The 16,429-nt window shown below is 44.3% G+C and overlaps 1 protein-coding gene across 3 annotated transcripts in view; it reads right to left on the reverse strand.

The window, feature by feature from the left end:
• Nucleotides 1–16,429, reverse strand: part of reln (reelin) — a 97,120-nt gene that overhangs the window by 48,101 nt on the left and 32,590 nt on the right. For all 3 annotated transcript variants that reach the window (XM_028986087.1, XM_028986086.1, XM_028986085.1), the window contains exon 3: nucleotides 8,193–8,328. In XM_028986087.1, the coding sequence (XP_028841920.1) occupies nucleotides 8,193–8,328 (136 nt within the window). The remainder of the gene's footprint in view (nucleotides 1–8,192; nucleotides 8,329–16,429) is intronic.

Here is a 16,429-nt window from a genome sequence, read left to right on the forward strand (position 1 = left end):
AATGTTAATGTGACTTTATGAATGAACATGAGAGACAAGCAAAAAGGCAAAAACGGCCCGTTTCAATTTTTCCAGCGTCCACCACTCATCTGGTCAAAAGGTTGGCCTGTCCTCCTTCGCGATTAATCTGTCAACCAATGTGACAAGTGACAGACAGAAAAAGTGCAATTATTAAAAAAGGGGAAGGAGGGGGGAGAAATTATGAAAAAAGAAAATACGTACAGAGGTACACACATCTGTGCCTCTTTCTCATTATTGTACAGTATTAACATTTGTTAGCAAAAATGGGGTATTAGCAAGACTAACTACAGGGAATGGTTTTTAAAGACTGAAGTTGAGGTCATAGCAAACCATTAGAGGATAATATTAAAGTCATAAAAATACATGCAAGACATACAGCACACACACACACACACACACACACACACACACACACACACAGGCTGGTGGTCCATGCGAGTGGACAGGCTGTCAGTGCAAACGTCCCCGGTAGGCAGTGTGGTGGGTAATTACGGTGCAGGGATCTTGTTTGATTACATGTTTCTGTCCACAGACAACATCCCAAACTGCTTCAGGCATGACAGCTCACACACAAATACACAGACACACACACACAAACATCACGTAGGGGGTAGACAGGTCAGGAGGATAGGGGATATGATAAGAACAGAGAAAAGGAGGAGGCAAATAAAAAAAAAAAACAGCCCCCAGACTGTACTCCAGTAGGGAGTACATTTTGGGAACTGAAAAAAAAATCTCAGCAACATAAGCAAATGGTCACTAGACAACATAAAAAGTTGTGACCTACAACTGGGGAGGTGGGGCTTGTCGAGCCTAAAAAAACAGCCATTTGGTCCTGCAGCCAATGGAAGCCCAATTAAGTGACAAGGCACTTTCCGGTTCCGTGAGATCTAAAAGCACATTTCTAGCCTTGGATCTTCTGCTCTGGTAGATTAGATGGAGATTAATAACAGCCGCAAAAGTTGACTGAGCCCTTGTTTTCCATGTTGAGTACCAGCTATGGTAATCAGTGTGGGGAAAAAAACATGGCCAGCCCCTCCTCTCCAATCGGATAAATTAACCTCCTCCATTTAAACCAAATTAAAAGCTCCACAAAAGATATTTCCATGTACATGCAAATTTAATGAACACATAGTTGGGGGACTTGGGACTTGCTGACAAATTACCTGCTCATTAGCAATTAAAGGCCTGTGTGCAAATAAGGTGACCTTGACAATAATTAGGAACAAATTGGGACATGGCAAAATAAGTCCAGAAGTCAAATACAAAAAAAACACACAAGTATATTTTTCCTCATGAAAAAAGCATGTCTGCATGATAAATCCACAGCAATAAATTAATTTATATAAGAGTGAAAATATTACAGTAACTAAATAGCAATAATACTACAGAAATGCAGTAAACGGTGGCACTTCTGTAGTAACACATTAAGCAGCATCACCACTACAGTAACATGGTAACCAGCGATAATACTACAACACTTCTGTAGTCATACAGTAAACAGCTATAATACTACAGTAACGTGATAAACCGTGAACAACAAGAACAAATCACAATACCTACACAGCTGAGGATACAAATACCGAAATCAAAGTGTGTAAAAAAACAAGCAGTACAATCATTTTAAGACTACTGCTGCATGGAAAGCTACAAACCAACATTTAATACATGTTAAGCTTTCAATATAAATTCTAATGTATTGATCCCGGATACCACTTCTCGACAATAGATCACCATCACCAGTGATGAAATATTCTGATATATTGCTGTATCAATTTATTGTCTCATGTCTAAGATTATGAAGAGATGTGCTGATCATGCACTCATCTCAAGTGATTGCAGGATAAGAAAAAAGATGAGAAAGAATGTGTGTGTTCACATTGTACGCTTTTTCTCCAGAAGATGCAGGGCATGCAAGGTGAAAGGAAAGAGAAGAGGCAGAAAGGATGCATGGCTCTGCCACTAGAAAATAAATGAATGCTTGTCTAATGCAAAACCCACCCCAGTGCAGGCTGGTGGAGGAATAATCGCACTAGTGTAGACAGATCTAATGAATTATTAATCATTTCTGCAGCTTGTGTTAATCATCAGCCCGTTTATTATGCGCAGTTGCTATTTAATTCCCATCTGATGGACATTGATTCAGCTTTTTTACTTCCACCTCCTGTGCCAGGCATAAACTCACTGGCATTTGCGCTTCACCCAGACTAATACAAGAGCCCATGAGAAATCCCACCTGAGTATAAATCGTGGCTCATATTACCATCTGATGAGGTCATTATCGTCTTATTATTGTAAACAGGGGTACTCTAGGCAGTTAACCAGCAGCAAATCAATGCTATAGACCATTGGCATGCACATGCAGCCCAAATCAATATGTCACACTGGGTCACAGAAAGATCACCCATCAGCTTGACATGGTGACCTTTGATCTTTGGCACACTCCAAAGAAGCAGGTAAAATAACAGAGGTCTTCATAATGAAGAAGGGAATAAAGACCACCATAAAGACGACAGAACAATTACGACTAAAAAATAATTAGTCAAACTAATTATTATCCTAAAATTAATAAAAGTCTTTCAGCTTGTCATAATAGATAAGCATTGTTGACATACTTTTGATCATTTTAGTTATATTCAGATTTTGCATGTCTATTTAAAATTGTTATACAGTACCTGCTGATGTTGTGGACATTGTGGTCTCCACTCCCTCAGATATGAGTAAGAATTTTATTAGTTACAGCAAGGATCATGACTATGAGCTCTTCTGATCTCGTTAATTACATTAATTAAATTAAATATGCCTTCTGTGCTGGTTATTGAAGGAAAGCTAATTCCGAGTTTGGTTTCAAACTGTAAAAGTAAACCCCAGCTCAAGATTTCAATATAAAAACCTGTGTCTCTTTAACATCATAACAAAAGCAGAAATGCTGGACCATACTGATAATAATATTTTTTAAATTCAAACACGCCAGACTTTTCATGGTACTCCAGTTCCACATTACCGGCCAGAGTTTGATGTTCATTGTGTGTGTTCCTGATTCCCTGATTGTGTACCTGTTTTCATGTTTATAAATGTATCCTCACTGTGTCCGGTCATGTTCTGTCTGTAGATGTCCATGTATATTCCTATTAAAACCCTCCTGTTTATAAGTCGGATGTTACAGTAGTACAGTTAATATCCTCACAAATAAATAATGCTACACTACTGTTTTTCATGGTGATCATAATGGTGGTATAACATTTTCAGACTCACTCACTATCCATGGCTCCTGGAGCCCACCCTGAAACGGTTAACATGTAAAATACTTCTGGTGGGGAGATGAAGACGAGGGAGTCACGGACGACGATGAGAAAGACGATGACGCGAGTTGGGCAGTTGGTGCCGGGATGGCTCCACCAATTGCACCCATCCAGGTTCGTGCTAAGTCTGTGGGGACCCACGTCACTTGGGATGGTGTGAGGATAGCGAGGAGGAAGACGTGACGCCTGGGGTAAGCTGGTGGAAGAGGCGACGGGAAGTCACCAGCCAGCAACAGCGCTGCCGGGACTGCCTTGCGGGGAATCCACCTCTCCTGCTCCGGTCACGGACACGCCTTCCCTCTGCCCAGACGTTTCCCAGATGAATGGCAGCACAGCACGAGCGCCCTCGCCTGCTGTAGAGGACGTCCACCACCCTCCATGCCACACACCCACCACCATCTCTAGCAGTGCGCCCAGCCCCGTGTGGGACATACCCATGATACCAGAACCCTTCTGCGGAGCAGCAGGTACATGCCAGTCTTTTCTAAAATCCTGTGGCATGTACTTTGCTGCTCTTCCCCACCATCACCACCATCCTCATGCGTCTGACTGGGCCAGCCTGGGGTTGGGGCGCAGCCATTTGGCAGCAGGAAAAGACGGACAGGATGAGTTTTCAGGATTTCCTGGAGAGACTGAGGGCAGAGTTTGATCGGCCATTCATGGATGGAACCCTGCCCCACTACCACTGTGGTAGGGGGGGGGCTGTAGTTCAGGTTGGGGAATCTCCTGAGGGGAGGGTGGGTGGGTAAGCCACAGAACCCCCTGGAAGGCATGAGGACCCACCTGGGACAGGCAGGAAGAGGGTCCAGGACCGGCTGCCTGCGTGGTGCAGGGAGAGAAGCTGGTTGCGCTGCCAGCAGGTACATGCAGTGAGAGGGGCTGCATGTACCCTGAATGCACCAGCCAGATGTGCCGTAAATGGTCGCCGTAGGGTCCGGGACCGCCTCCCTGCACGGTGCAGAGAGAAAAGCTGGTTGCTCTGCCAGCATGGACGTGCAGCAAGAGGGGCTGCATGTGCCCAGGAACCAGACAGGGGTCCGGGACCACCTTCCTGAACGGGGCAGGGAACGATGCCAGACGCATCAGAGGGGACATGCGGAGACAGGGCCCGCACGTACCCAGAAGGGTCAGCCCTGATTTGTTCTGTGTGCAGGTTGGAGGGACTGGGGCCACCATGCGGGACCACGTCGGGGAGCCAGCCAGAGGGTCTGGGTCCGCCAGTGGGAGGACACTGCAGGGCAGCAGCCCTGGGGTTGCTGCCGTCCGCCCCGTCTCCTCCACTGATGGTACTGCTGGGGCTCTGAGGACATTGGACGGGGGACTCTGTCAGGATTGGCTTCAGCTGGAGACATCACCTGTGGCCAATCCAGACTGCAAATAAGAGGTGTTGTGGTACCGGCCTACGGCAACTCCAACATTTTCATGAACTCTGCTTATGACCTTGACCTTCTTTGTGGACCTGGCAACTGTTTTGGAGTGTTTCAAGTTCTGGCAATCGCCACATGCCTGTGGGCTAGTTTTCATCTCCCCTTTTTTGTTTCACCCGTTTTTGGCCATGGCACCATGTTGATTTGTGTTTGTAATAAAATTCCATTCCCATTATGTCCCGTCTCTGTGCTTACTTCCCTAATCAGCTCACTGACGTGACACTTTGGTTTTCAATACTTTCACAACGAAGCAGAAGAGCTCTGGATCTTGAGGGTCATACAGTTAATATTTGATTGGTTAGTCTGATTGGTTTTTTGGATTTGTTTCCGAATTATATTGAGAGAGTGTTGATATTTCACTTCCAGGACTCTCTTGATGACCCTGTTGTGTCTAATGAGGGTGAATAGGGAAGATAAGCATGCCGGCCTCAGATCTGTGGTCCACGGCATCGCTGCTCTGTGGAGCAGGGAGAGAACAGATGGCAGCGAAGGCGTCGTTACCAGCGGTAATTACAGCGCGGGCTGCATTCCTTTTCAATTAGGGCTTATGAGACCGATGGTGGCGTGCGCTCTGTCTTTTAATTCAATTTCTCCCGTTCACTAAGTGGCCAGACTTGTGAAGGAGCCCCTGCAGGTTGCGCTACCTGCTCACACACACGATGTACACACACGTCCACCTCCTCAGAGAGCACTTTTCGAATAAAGTCATAATTAAAGAATTCTTCTCAGCAGATGCTTACACTCTGTGGGGGGGTCGGAACACAAAATGGAACAAAGGATAGAAAAACTGCGAAGGGAAAACTGTAGACGGGGCAAATAAGGCTTTTGTTCTCGTTTTCTGAAAAGAGAAAGCAGACCAGAGACACTTCGTTCTCTCTCTCACGCACACACACAAAGATGTCCTGGGGCCAAGAGATTGGATAAAAGCAGACACACATCAAGGGGCCATCAAGAGCCAAAAAGCTGTTGGGCATTTTCACTTCTGCTGGTACTCAGATGCATTAATTGTAGCAAGCTGGGTGACTTTGGTCTGAGGGCTAAATGTATTTTGTGTGTGCGTGTGTGTGTGTGTGTGTGTGTGTGTGTGTGTGTTTGTGTGTCTGTGTGTTTGTGTGTGTTTGAGTGTGTGAAAGAGAGAGTTTGAAGGCACTTGTGTTGTATTTGTAGGGCAGTGGGACGTGTCATTCCATCATATCCTTAACAGAAGATAAAAGTCCTACCAACAAAACAGGCTATTGCTGATATTAAAGTATCTGTATTACTGATTTGATTTAATGCATGGTAATAAATGATGGATTACATAACTTTGGTCTAATAAAATAAAATCTGGCTGGGCAGAACACACCCACTGTACAAATGGTGGATCAGGGCATGAAGCTTAGAATACATACTGCAGTGTAGATTTCAATGTAGATTTCAATTTGTTCAGGATTTTATTTCATGGAATAAAATGCTAAATAATTATTTCAAAATCAAACAGTATAATTTTCTGGATGTTTTTACATTTTGTCTTTTACAGTTGAGGTGTACCTGCAATAAAAAATACAGATCTCTCCATTCTTTTTTTAGCAAAACCTGCTTAAAAACAATCCCCAGTGTATCAAATATTTTTCCCAACTTTATTTAGATGGTTTATTGTCTTGCTAGGTCTTGCTCGCTTTGGATTCCAAAGGTGGTGAAACTTAAGGGTGTAGCCACAAATTTTCACAGAAAGTGAGCACCAGAAAGTTCCCTTAACATAGTGATGATTTACGTATTTTATGCATTTACATTTACATTTACAGCATTTATCAGATGCCCTTATCCAAAGCGACTTACAATCAGTAGTTACAGGGGCTCCCTGGAGCAACTTAGGGTTAAGTGTCTTGCTCAGGGACACAATGGTAGTAAGCGGGATTCGAACCCGGGTCTTCTGGTTCATAGGCGAGTGTGTTACCCACTAGGCTACTACCACCGAATGCATGTTATACATGTTTGAGACAAATCGTATATATCTACAGGGAGAACTTCTCATAAACAAGCATTAATAAATATGCTTGCTGATTACTGCCATTTTCATTTTGCAATGTATCATACTGCATGTTGCACCTTGTGTTATTATACATGTGCCAAATAAACTGAGCTTAAATAAAACCTCTGTCTATTAATTTTATTTATCACTTAGAGGAGGTCTTGCTTTCCCCAGTTTCCTGATGAACATTCATTAGGAAACATTGAGTCTTCCTGAAACTACCCGGATGTGCTGTTACCCAGCTGTCCTATCCATCTTTTTACCATGTTGAATAGTATTTAGATATGGGACCAATTTGTGGTCAGATATCTTTAATAATGTAGCGAGACAGAAGTATACATTTTGTACTCCCAGACTAACTGACAAACAGCGCAACACATTCACTGGCAAGCCATGCCAGGGCCCACAGCCAGAGCCCCTACACCCTCCGCTGAACTCCCTCTAGGCCGGAACAAGACGCACTGGGACCTGTCACTATCAAAACATGCCCCCTGCATCCTCTCTGAGGTGCTTTTGCTGATAGGACTGAGGGTGAGTGGAGCTCCAGACGGGCGCTGTGGAGCGCGTCTGGAAGTGAGTGCTGCCTGTTACTATATCAACTCTATTACGTGCCCATGCTTGACTGCTCTGGGACTGGGTCGCTATGCCTTGTCTGCCATTGTCACTCAGGCGACTCTGGCTTGCCAGAGCGTTTGTCATCTGTGTGGCACGATCCTCTGTGTTTCTAGAGACCTTCAACTGAGGCACCAAACCAAGAGAAGTCTGTGATGGTGGCTGATGAAAGAGACGTACGATATCCCAGTGCATTCTGGACTTCACCGCTCTTACCTGGTTCTGGAGTATTTAGGAATTAGGAGTTTAGTTAATGAGACTGGATCACTGTTCCTGGCACAGGCAGGGTTGATGTAAAAGTGACCTGACTGAAGCTTCTAATTACAGACTGACTGATGGAGGTCTTGAACATGTTCATCAGGGAAATAATTCTGAGAAATAGGAATAAAGGTTTATCTGCAGCATGTTTGGTGGTCCTGACATTCCTTTGACAGAATTTATGAATGAATGAAAATGAAGAGATTGATAGCACACAGTGACACAACAAAGTGTGTCCTCTGCTTTTAACCATCACCCTCAGTGAGCAGTGGGCAGCCATGACAGGCAACCGGGGAGCAGTGTGTGGGGACAGTACTTTACTCAGTGTCACCTTGGCGGATGGGGATTCGAACCGGCAACCTTCAGATTACAGAGTCGCTTCCTTAACCGCTAGGCCACCACTGCCTCACCTGCACTTACAGTGGTACCAATGACATCACAGGCCACTATCCCTGGGATCTTCTGGGAGGACATGACACTGCTGAGCACAGAACTGCAGTACCATAGAGCTTCACCAACCCAATGACCCGTCACTTCACACACATTCCCAACAATACTCACAGGAAGTTGACACAACCGGTGCCAGCTGGAGGGGCAATCCAGACAAAGCTGAGGCTTGTGGTGGGCAGGTGACTGACATGAGACGCCACAACACTACACACGAACTGAGTACCAAACTGCCTCTCGGACATCACACCTGAAACAAAGAGAGAGACAGCATCCAAATGAGTTTCTATGAGTTGCATAGGATGCATTTACTTTTTCAGCATTTATCAGACGCCCTTATCCAGAGCACCTTAGTAGTTGTGACAGGGACAGTACACCCTGGAGACACTCAGGGTTTGACAAGTGGGGTTTGAACCTGAGACTATATGGTTTTCTGTCTCATAGGTTAGTATCTAACCCACTAGGCTACTACCATTGTACTAAAATCCATGCATTTAATCTATTTGTTCTATATAATATAATGCTGAAATAGTAACAAATCACTTAGCTGTGTGCAGTTTTAATTACCTGGTTAAATAATCCCATAAACAACCACCTGACAGCAGAAATTTACATTCATTCTGTTTGTTTTTATGTGACATAACCTGCTCTTAAGCCAGCAATGGTCCTCCATGGGAGAGTTTTTGAAATTCTCTTCCTCCCTAACGGCGAGGAACATATCCAGACAACGCCAGTACAGGCCAATGTGTCTCGTCCTACAGGAGCAGCCTTGTGTCTGACCCCAGACCTGTGCTAACACGAGTGTCTGCTATCCATTATCCGTCCCACAGCAGCTGGCCCTGGTGAAGTGCCTGGACACTGAATGGTTGATGGAAATAGAAGTATTGTGAAGAGCCCCTGGAGGAGTTCAAACCCAAACAAGCCCTAATTATATGTTTGCCAATCCACAAATGGACTCTGAAGAGATAATACACAGTCTAAGTAAATGGAATAATGGTGGGCTGTTTGTGAGGAGAGGGGGTGAAGTGTCTCTTTCCCACTCTCTCTCACTCGCTCATATACCGCTTTTTTTTTCCAAAATGAGATTCTGGCAGTGAAGCAGAGAAAGTTTCTTGGTCAATGAAGGGCATGGATTTTACTCCCTAGACTGTGGATGTATGTGGCATTTGTATTTTGGTGCTACTGTAATGAACTTACAAATACAGTTAGATCCCAAATGGACTTTTGTTAGTTTAGTCGTAGGAAAATGGTCACTACAACAGGTGCATGACACTACACTGTCACCTCTCATTGTGGAAGGTGGATTTGGCAGAGAATAATATAATTACATAAGTACATTAATGGGAGGTTATGTCAATGGTTTAAATATATTTTTGCAGAACCCAGGTATTTACCAATATTGTAATGACTTTGCCAATGTTGCAGATACATGAAACAGTACAAAATCTTAAAATTGACGAGGGTAACAAAAATAATACAAATTTTCTTATCAGTTGTCTTGTGGATTATCTCTTCTTTACGTTTCACCTCATTTTGGAAAGATTCAGCCTGAACAAACATAATAACAGTTCCCGATGTAATCACACCATAATGGCCAACATGTATTTCCCATTATACCCTTGCTACCACTGGCCTTTAATGGCTGTGATTTATCCTTCCACTCATTCAGTCTCTCACACACACACACAGATAGAGAGAGAGAGAGAGAGAGAGAGAGAGAGAGAGAGATCTTTCATTTGTGCAAACAACTGCACGAAGCAATAAAACCAGACTTTTAAAGGACTCTCTGAAAAAAATGTATTGAAAAGAAGGAAAAAATTATACCGCCATGACACACGCACACACACAAAATCACATAAAATACACACATCCCTATCTTTCACTCAGAACACACAAAATTTCAGGTCTTGGCTGTCACATGCCTTGCAATTATGTCCCATTTGCCTGGCCAGAGTGCCAGCGTTTGCTGTAAGTGTGCTATTTGCTTAGGTCCACCACAACTGCACAACAGACGCAACTGCTCAACAGACCAATCAGAGACTGCCTGCTGACAGTCCAAATATAGGGCTTCCACGCTGCTACAAAAATGCAATGTGTCATGCAGTCACACGAATAAGCAGGGGGAAATGAAATTGATCATTATTGAGTCTTATGCATAAAATGTACACCAAACGTTTAGATCCAGCACACATGTAGAGGAGGTCTAAAAGATGAAGGCTGTTGGCTGTTTGATAAAACTGGAAAACAAAATGTGACCCCACAGTTAACACCAACTGTATTTATTCATCTCTATGTACTTTTCTGGTACGGATGATTGTATTCTATGGTAGCACGTCCTTATCAATACACACCCATGCACACACATCTTTACTGGCATGTGTGCCTGTGTGTAAGGCTGAATGCACCCCTGGCCACAGCAGCATGGAGACCCTGCAGAAAATATTCCCTTGCATAATATAATAATAAGCCAGTTTTCCTTTTAAGTCAGCATCAGAGGGGGGGAGATAAAAAGTCAACATTACTCCATCAAAATCCCAAATGCTTCAGTTCAGCAACAAGCTGCAGGGAGTGGAAACAAGGCTTGGCAAGGAACGATTTTGTCCAGGGAGTTGGATTGAAAAGACGGCAGAATTCTTTGAAATGGGCAGAAAATGTGAAATGTATTTTTTTAAATCAAGGGATTAAAACCATCATGGAACATTTCTCCCCTGGTTTAATTAGTAGTTTTAAAAGAGCTTCAATATTAGTTTTAAGGCAAGATTTTTTACTTTTATTGGTATTCACTGCTGTTGCCTTAGGTCATATTTCAGCAGTCTGGCACACAGTGGAAAGCAAAAAACCACAAATAACATTTATTTCTGTCTGTTTTGAGGGCAGTAAAATAACACCTGCTTTTTGGCATCTCAGCTAAAATATAAGCAGATTGTGCTTATGTCCAGAGATGTGCTTCTAGAAGCTTGACCCACACCAAATCTTACTCCTACGCTCCATCAACTGCACTGGCTCGTTTGTTAAACCTGTTGCTTAAATTGTATTTTAATAATTCTTCACTGACCTCATACGGGGTCTTTGCTGGTCGAAAGCAAAGTATCATTTTGCTGCCTTAAAACAGCCACGCTGTCACGACTGGGTGCACCTGGGAACGCACCTGGCACCAATCTGCATGACAGCAGAGCCCGGTTATAAGGAACTTCGGAGCAGCCGGTTGGGGGTGTGACATTTTATGTGGACGGTACGACTTGTGTTTACAGTTGTTTTCAGTTCTGGCAATCGCCACACGCCTGCGGGTTAGTTTGTGTTTTCCCCTTTTTCCCCACAGTTTAGTTTTCTTGTATTAAAAAAACAGTATGTTTGCAGTATGTCTGCAGTATGTCTTGGTTTCATTCAACCATCAGCTCGTGGACGTGACGGAGAACCATGAGGAAGAACTCAGCCAGTCGTGGTGAGTGCGGGCACCATCTGGGCACGTTGAAGAATCGCCAGTGGGGTCGGGGAGTTCTGCGGCAAGACGCGCCAGGACTGGGATACAACCCCCAAGTACTGGTTGAGCAGTTTCTTCCTGGTGATACGGGGGTCGGGCCATCATGGGTAGCATGTGACGGCGATCCCTGGTTGATCCGCGAAACATGGAAGCGGCAAAGTCTGAAGGTGAGTGGGCGGAGCAAGGACGAGGGCGTCGACAGCAGCGAGGAAGTGATGAGGGGGGAGTATAGGGGAAGTCGTGGCCCTCTTTGCAGAGTGATATACAGACCAGTGTCGCCTCTTGTTCTGTCTGCACCACCACAAAAACTCCACGAAATTAACACCCCTCCCAATTCCGGAAAGACTGAACCTTATCACTGACCTGCTGGCCTTGAAGTGCTACACCATGGTGCTGGTGGTCATGGATCAATTTTCAAAGGTGTCATATATGCGCTGTAGGTAGCCGAGGCTTTGTTTCATCGCGTCTTCAGAATCTACGGTCTGCCTGAGGACATCCTTGTAGACCATGGTCCCCAGTTCACAGTTCACAGTTTTTTGGAAGCTGGGGGTGGCTGTCACCTTAACATCAGGGTACCACCACAGACAAACGGCCAGGTAGAGAGGATGATCCAAGAGCTCAGCAGGTAGCCTACTATCACAGCAGTCAACATGACTGGGCAGATTAAATGGTCTGGGTGGAGTAGGCCCAAAAGTCCTTGCACCACTCCTCCATGGGATTGACCCCGTTCCAATGTGTGCTTGGCCACCAGCCTCCACTGTGTCCATGGGACAGGGAGGCCACAGGCATAGGGTGGATTACTGGTTCCAGAGGGCAGAAGGGGTATGGGAGGGTGCACATGCAGCCTTGCAAGAAACAACTCGCCACTTTAAAGTCCATGACCACTGTTGGCAAAGGACGCGTCTGTCATCTGAGAAGGAGAGAGGGACCTGCACCCCAAATTACCCTTGGAGCTCACCCCAGGTTATCTTGGTCATTTCCTGGTGGTGTTCCAAATCAACCTGGTTCATTTAAACTGAAACTGTCTGCTGATTTACAAACTCACCGTGTTACATGTTTCACTTTTTAGGCCAGTCACGAGGGGAACGCTGCACATGACACCCCCAGAGGTTGTGGAGGTGCACGGTGAAATAGGGTCCGGTGATTCCTTAAAATCCCGAACCACCAAGGTGCCACTGAGCAAAGCACTGTCCCCACACACTGCTCCCCGGGCGCCTGTCATGGCTGCCTACTGCTCACCAAGGGTGATGGTTAAAAGCAGAGGACACAGTTTTCTGTACCGTGTGCTGTGCTGCAGTGTATCACAATGACAATCACTTTACTTTCACCTTCACTTTATCCAGGCTCGCAGCCCCTGCGACGCCGCCCGAGCCCAGAAAATCGCTTCTGAGATGAAAGCGCATCTGGAGGATTGGCTCGCCTCCCATGACACGCCCCCTTCCCCATAGTATGTCTGTGTCTGCGTGTCATGTCGTGTGTGGTAGCAACTCAGTGGAAAGTCCTGCCGTTTTTTCCTAACCCCCAGTTTATAGGCCCCTACTCACATTTCCTCCGTAGGGTCCTGCGGTACAGATAGGGATCCTCACCGTGTAATGAGCGTAGAATACGAAGATCATCAGGGCCGTTCTCCCTGTGCCTGGCATCATTTCCAACAGTCTGCTTTGTGTTTAATGTATGTATATGGTGTGTTCAGGGCTGCAGACCGCAGCCACGCGCTGATCAGCGTGCACACAACCAAGACTAGCGGGGACTCTTTTTTTCAAATGCAACAGTGTGGAGGATTGTTTTTATCTTTTCTGTGTTAAAAAAGAAACTTTTCAATATAACCTTCAATGTCCAACAACACCTCCCTCCACACCTCGGGTGTGACAGTAATACAATTCTATTTTACACAATAATACCAAGTAAAACAGACAAAAACAACAACGGTTTTCTTTTAGTCGAATGCGTTTTATAATTAAAAAAGGTTATCTTATTATTATGTGAATGTTACCTTATAGACTCTAGAATACACCACATCCATTCCAGACATGGAAGACGTGACGTGATTTGTTTTCTCTTCCACTCCATTGCACAGAAAGTGTGTCCTAAGATCATTTTCGTCATTTTCTCCCAGCCATCTGCTAAACCTGTATCCTGAACTCTAATTAATGCCGCGATTGTGTACTGTGAAAGTGACGTAATCTGTGTGACCGGATGGGAGATACAGGAAACAGAATACGATTATTAAACCAAAGGGAATAACGTGTCATCACGTTTTCATCAACAGAAATTAAGAGATATTTTAGTATAGTTTTTATTTTGTAAACCATATTTATTTCCTCATTTTGGAAACAAGAATAGCTGTGGCTAATTTGCTATTGGTTTAAACTCCAGTTTATCTGAGGGGGCGTTTCTAACCACCACCCTGCCATTTCCTCTCTGTCCCCTCCTCCTTTAACATGCAGATTGGGTGCTTCGGAGCTGTCGAACTTTGATTAATGATGGCGCAAAGTGACCTGCTAGCTCCCACGGTGGCTAGCTAATGTTCTTATTTGACAGTCACGATGCCAGCAAGTTCCACTGGAAAGATAGAGGGGAGGGGCTAGGATGGGGGCGGAGTATAAGGGAGTGTGAGTGAGGAGAGTAGGCAGGAAATAGGGGGAGCTGGGAGAGGTCCAGTCATTAACATAAATGACAGATAACTGTGTGCGTGGGTGGGTGGTAATAAAAGGGCAGATTGATGGATGCAAGGGTGTGAGGAGGGGTTGGAATACACTTGAATGGGTACATAATTAATTCATATGGAGACGATGAATCCGATCAGGATTAGCAGAACGTGTTCCATATGTTGACACACCTACCCTGCTCTACTCCTTTAATGTATTCGGGACTTTTGTCAAAATGAACAATATACATTGCATTCAATTTCACTTTTATTCCCTTTTCATAATACACTGTTAAAAAACATCCTTGATCTGAATCAATTAAAAATTATTTTTAAATAGTTTGTGCTGACAACAAAATCACACAAAAATTTGATTTCCATCGATAATTTGTCAACCCATGGATGTCTGGATTTGGAGTCACATTCAAAATTAAAGTGGAAAACACACTAAAGCCTAATTCAATTTTGATGTGATGTCCTTTAAACAAGTCTAAATGAGCCTCCACATGACTGTATGACCTCCCTACAATGCCTGGGCATTTTCCTGATGAGGTGGCAGACAGTCTCCTGTACATTCTGTGGTCCAATGTGACATGGGTGGATGGAGAGGGACTCAATCTTGGTAATCTCTGGCAAATGCCAAATGTGCTGCTCGGTGTTGGGCTGTAAAGACAACTCTCACTTGTGGACATCGGGACCTCATACCAGCCTCATGGAGTCTGTTTCTGACAGTTTGAGCAAACACAAGCCCATTTGTGGCCTGTTCCTACTTGCATAATAGCGGAGTGGTCCTGATGCCCGTTGTTGCCCTCCTACGGCCTGCTCCACGTCTCCTGATGTACTGATGTCTCCTGGTAGTGCCTTAATGCTCTGGACACTACGCTGACATTGTGTTGTACATAGAACCTTTCTGATCCATTCTTATCAGAATTGATTGTATCATGATGCATCCCATCAATTTTAATTTGTCAGTGAGACGAAAGTTAAGGCCTCATTCACATGGACTTCTGAACCAGTGTTTTTTTCTAGCATTCATGGGGTCAAGTGAGTGCGGACTGAACGGCAATCGTTTTTCTTCTCATTGGAACAAACCAAAGCCACATGGGCATTTAACACCAGCTGGAAGTTCCGAATGTGTAAAAAAAAATGGCAGCTACAAAGTGCAGCAAAAACATTTCCGGTGTTCAGAGGGTGTTCATTTCGAACATTCGTGTGGAAGAGCCAAAACTCTGTACACAGATCATGCAGCCACAGTCACTTTTATTCTAGTTTTCAACTAGAATTTTTATGCCGCTGCTAGAAAATGATCAAGAAACGTCATTATGATATAATCAATTATGCTCTCAATGCAGAATCGCCTGCCTCGCAAGGCATCGTATATGAGATTCATTTCAGAATCCGTTAATGTATATGGCTTAGAAAGGACAATAATGGCTAGTGTGCTAATGGGGCAATGATGGCCTATTGGATAAGGAAACGGACCCATGATCAGAAAATTGCCGATTCAAGTCCTGAACCGCCAAGGTGCCAGAGAGGTGCCACACACTGCTTCCGGATTGTTGAATACTGCTTACCAAGGGGATGGGTTAAATGCAGAGGACACATTTTCTTTGTGTGCAACGTCTGTTGTGCTTGCTGTGCATGACAATCCTTTCATTTTATCTAACTGTTGCATATAAAGCATGCGTATGTAAAGCAGCACAGATAATGATAATAATGTACATCAGCTGAATTGCAAATGCATTCAGCATCAATAAATATGCAGCTTGTGCCCTTTATTGTTTCCAACATGCATCTTGAACCAGAGTTCACACACAATGGGCTCTGGCCATCGAAGCAGCTCTAAACTATGTTAAGCTGCTAGATTTGTTGGTCCGTATCTCTCTAACACACACACACACACACACACACACACACAGACTGACATTAATATTCATGTATGCGTGTGAAGTGTGGTTTGCTGGTTGTGAATGAGGCTTATTTGGTTTTGTCCACGGGAAGCACTTCAAATTCATATTCATCTGTTCTTTCATTAAATCCATCAGGAAAATGAGGAGGGGCTCTGCCATGCCGTGCTACAGCCTGAGAAAAACCCAGAACAACATTTATTACAAATATGTGTATATCAGCGGCAGTATTCTTGTGCAGCTTTGGCCACTGAATGAAAAAAGGATGAATTTTAATTAAAAATTGCCAAATAATGTTTTTTTTATGTCGACTGAA

This window comes from Denticeps clupeoides, chromosome 7 (assembly GCF_900700375.1).
Source record: "Denticeps clupeoides chromosome 7, fDenClu1.1, whole genome shotgun sequence".
Lineage (NCBI taxonomy): Eukaryota > Metazoa > Chordata > Actinopteri > Clupeiformes > Denticipitidae > Denticeps > Denticeps clupeoides.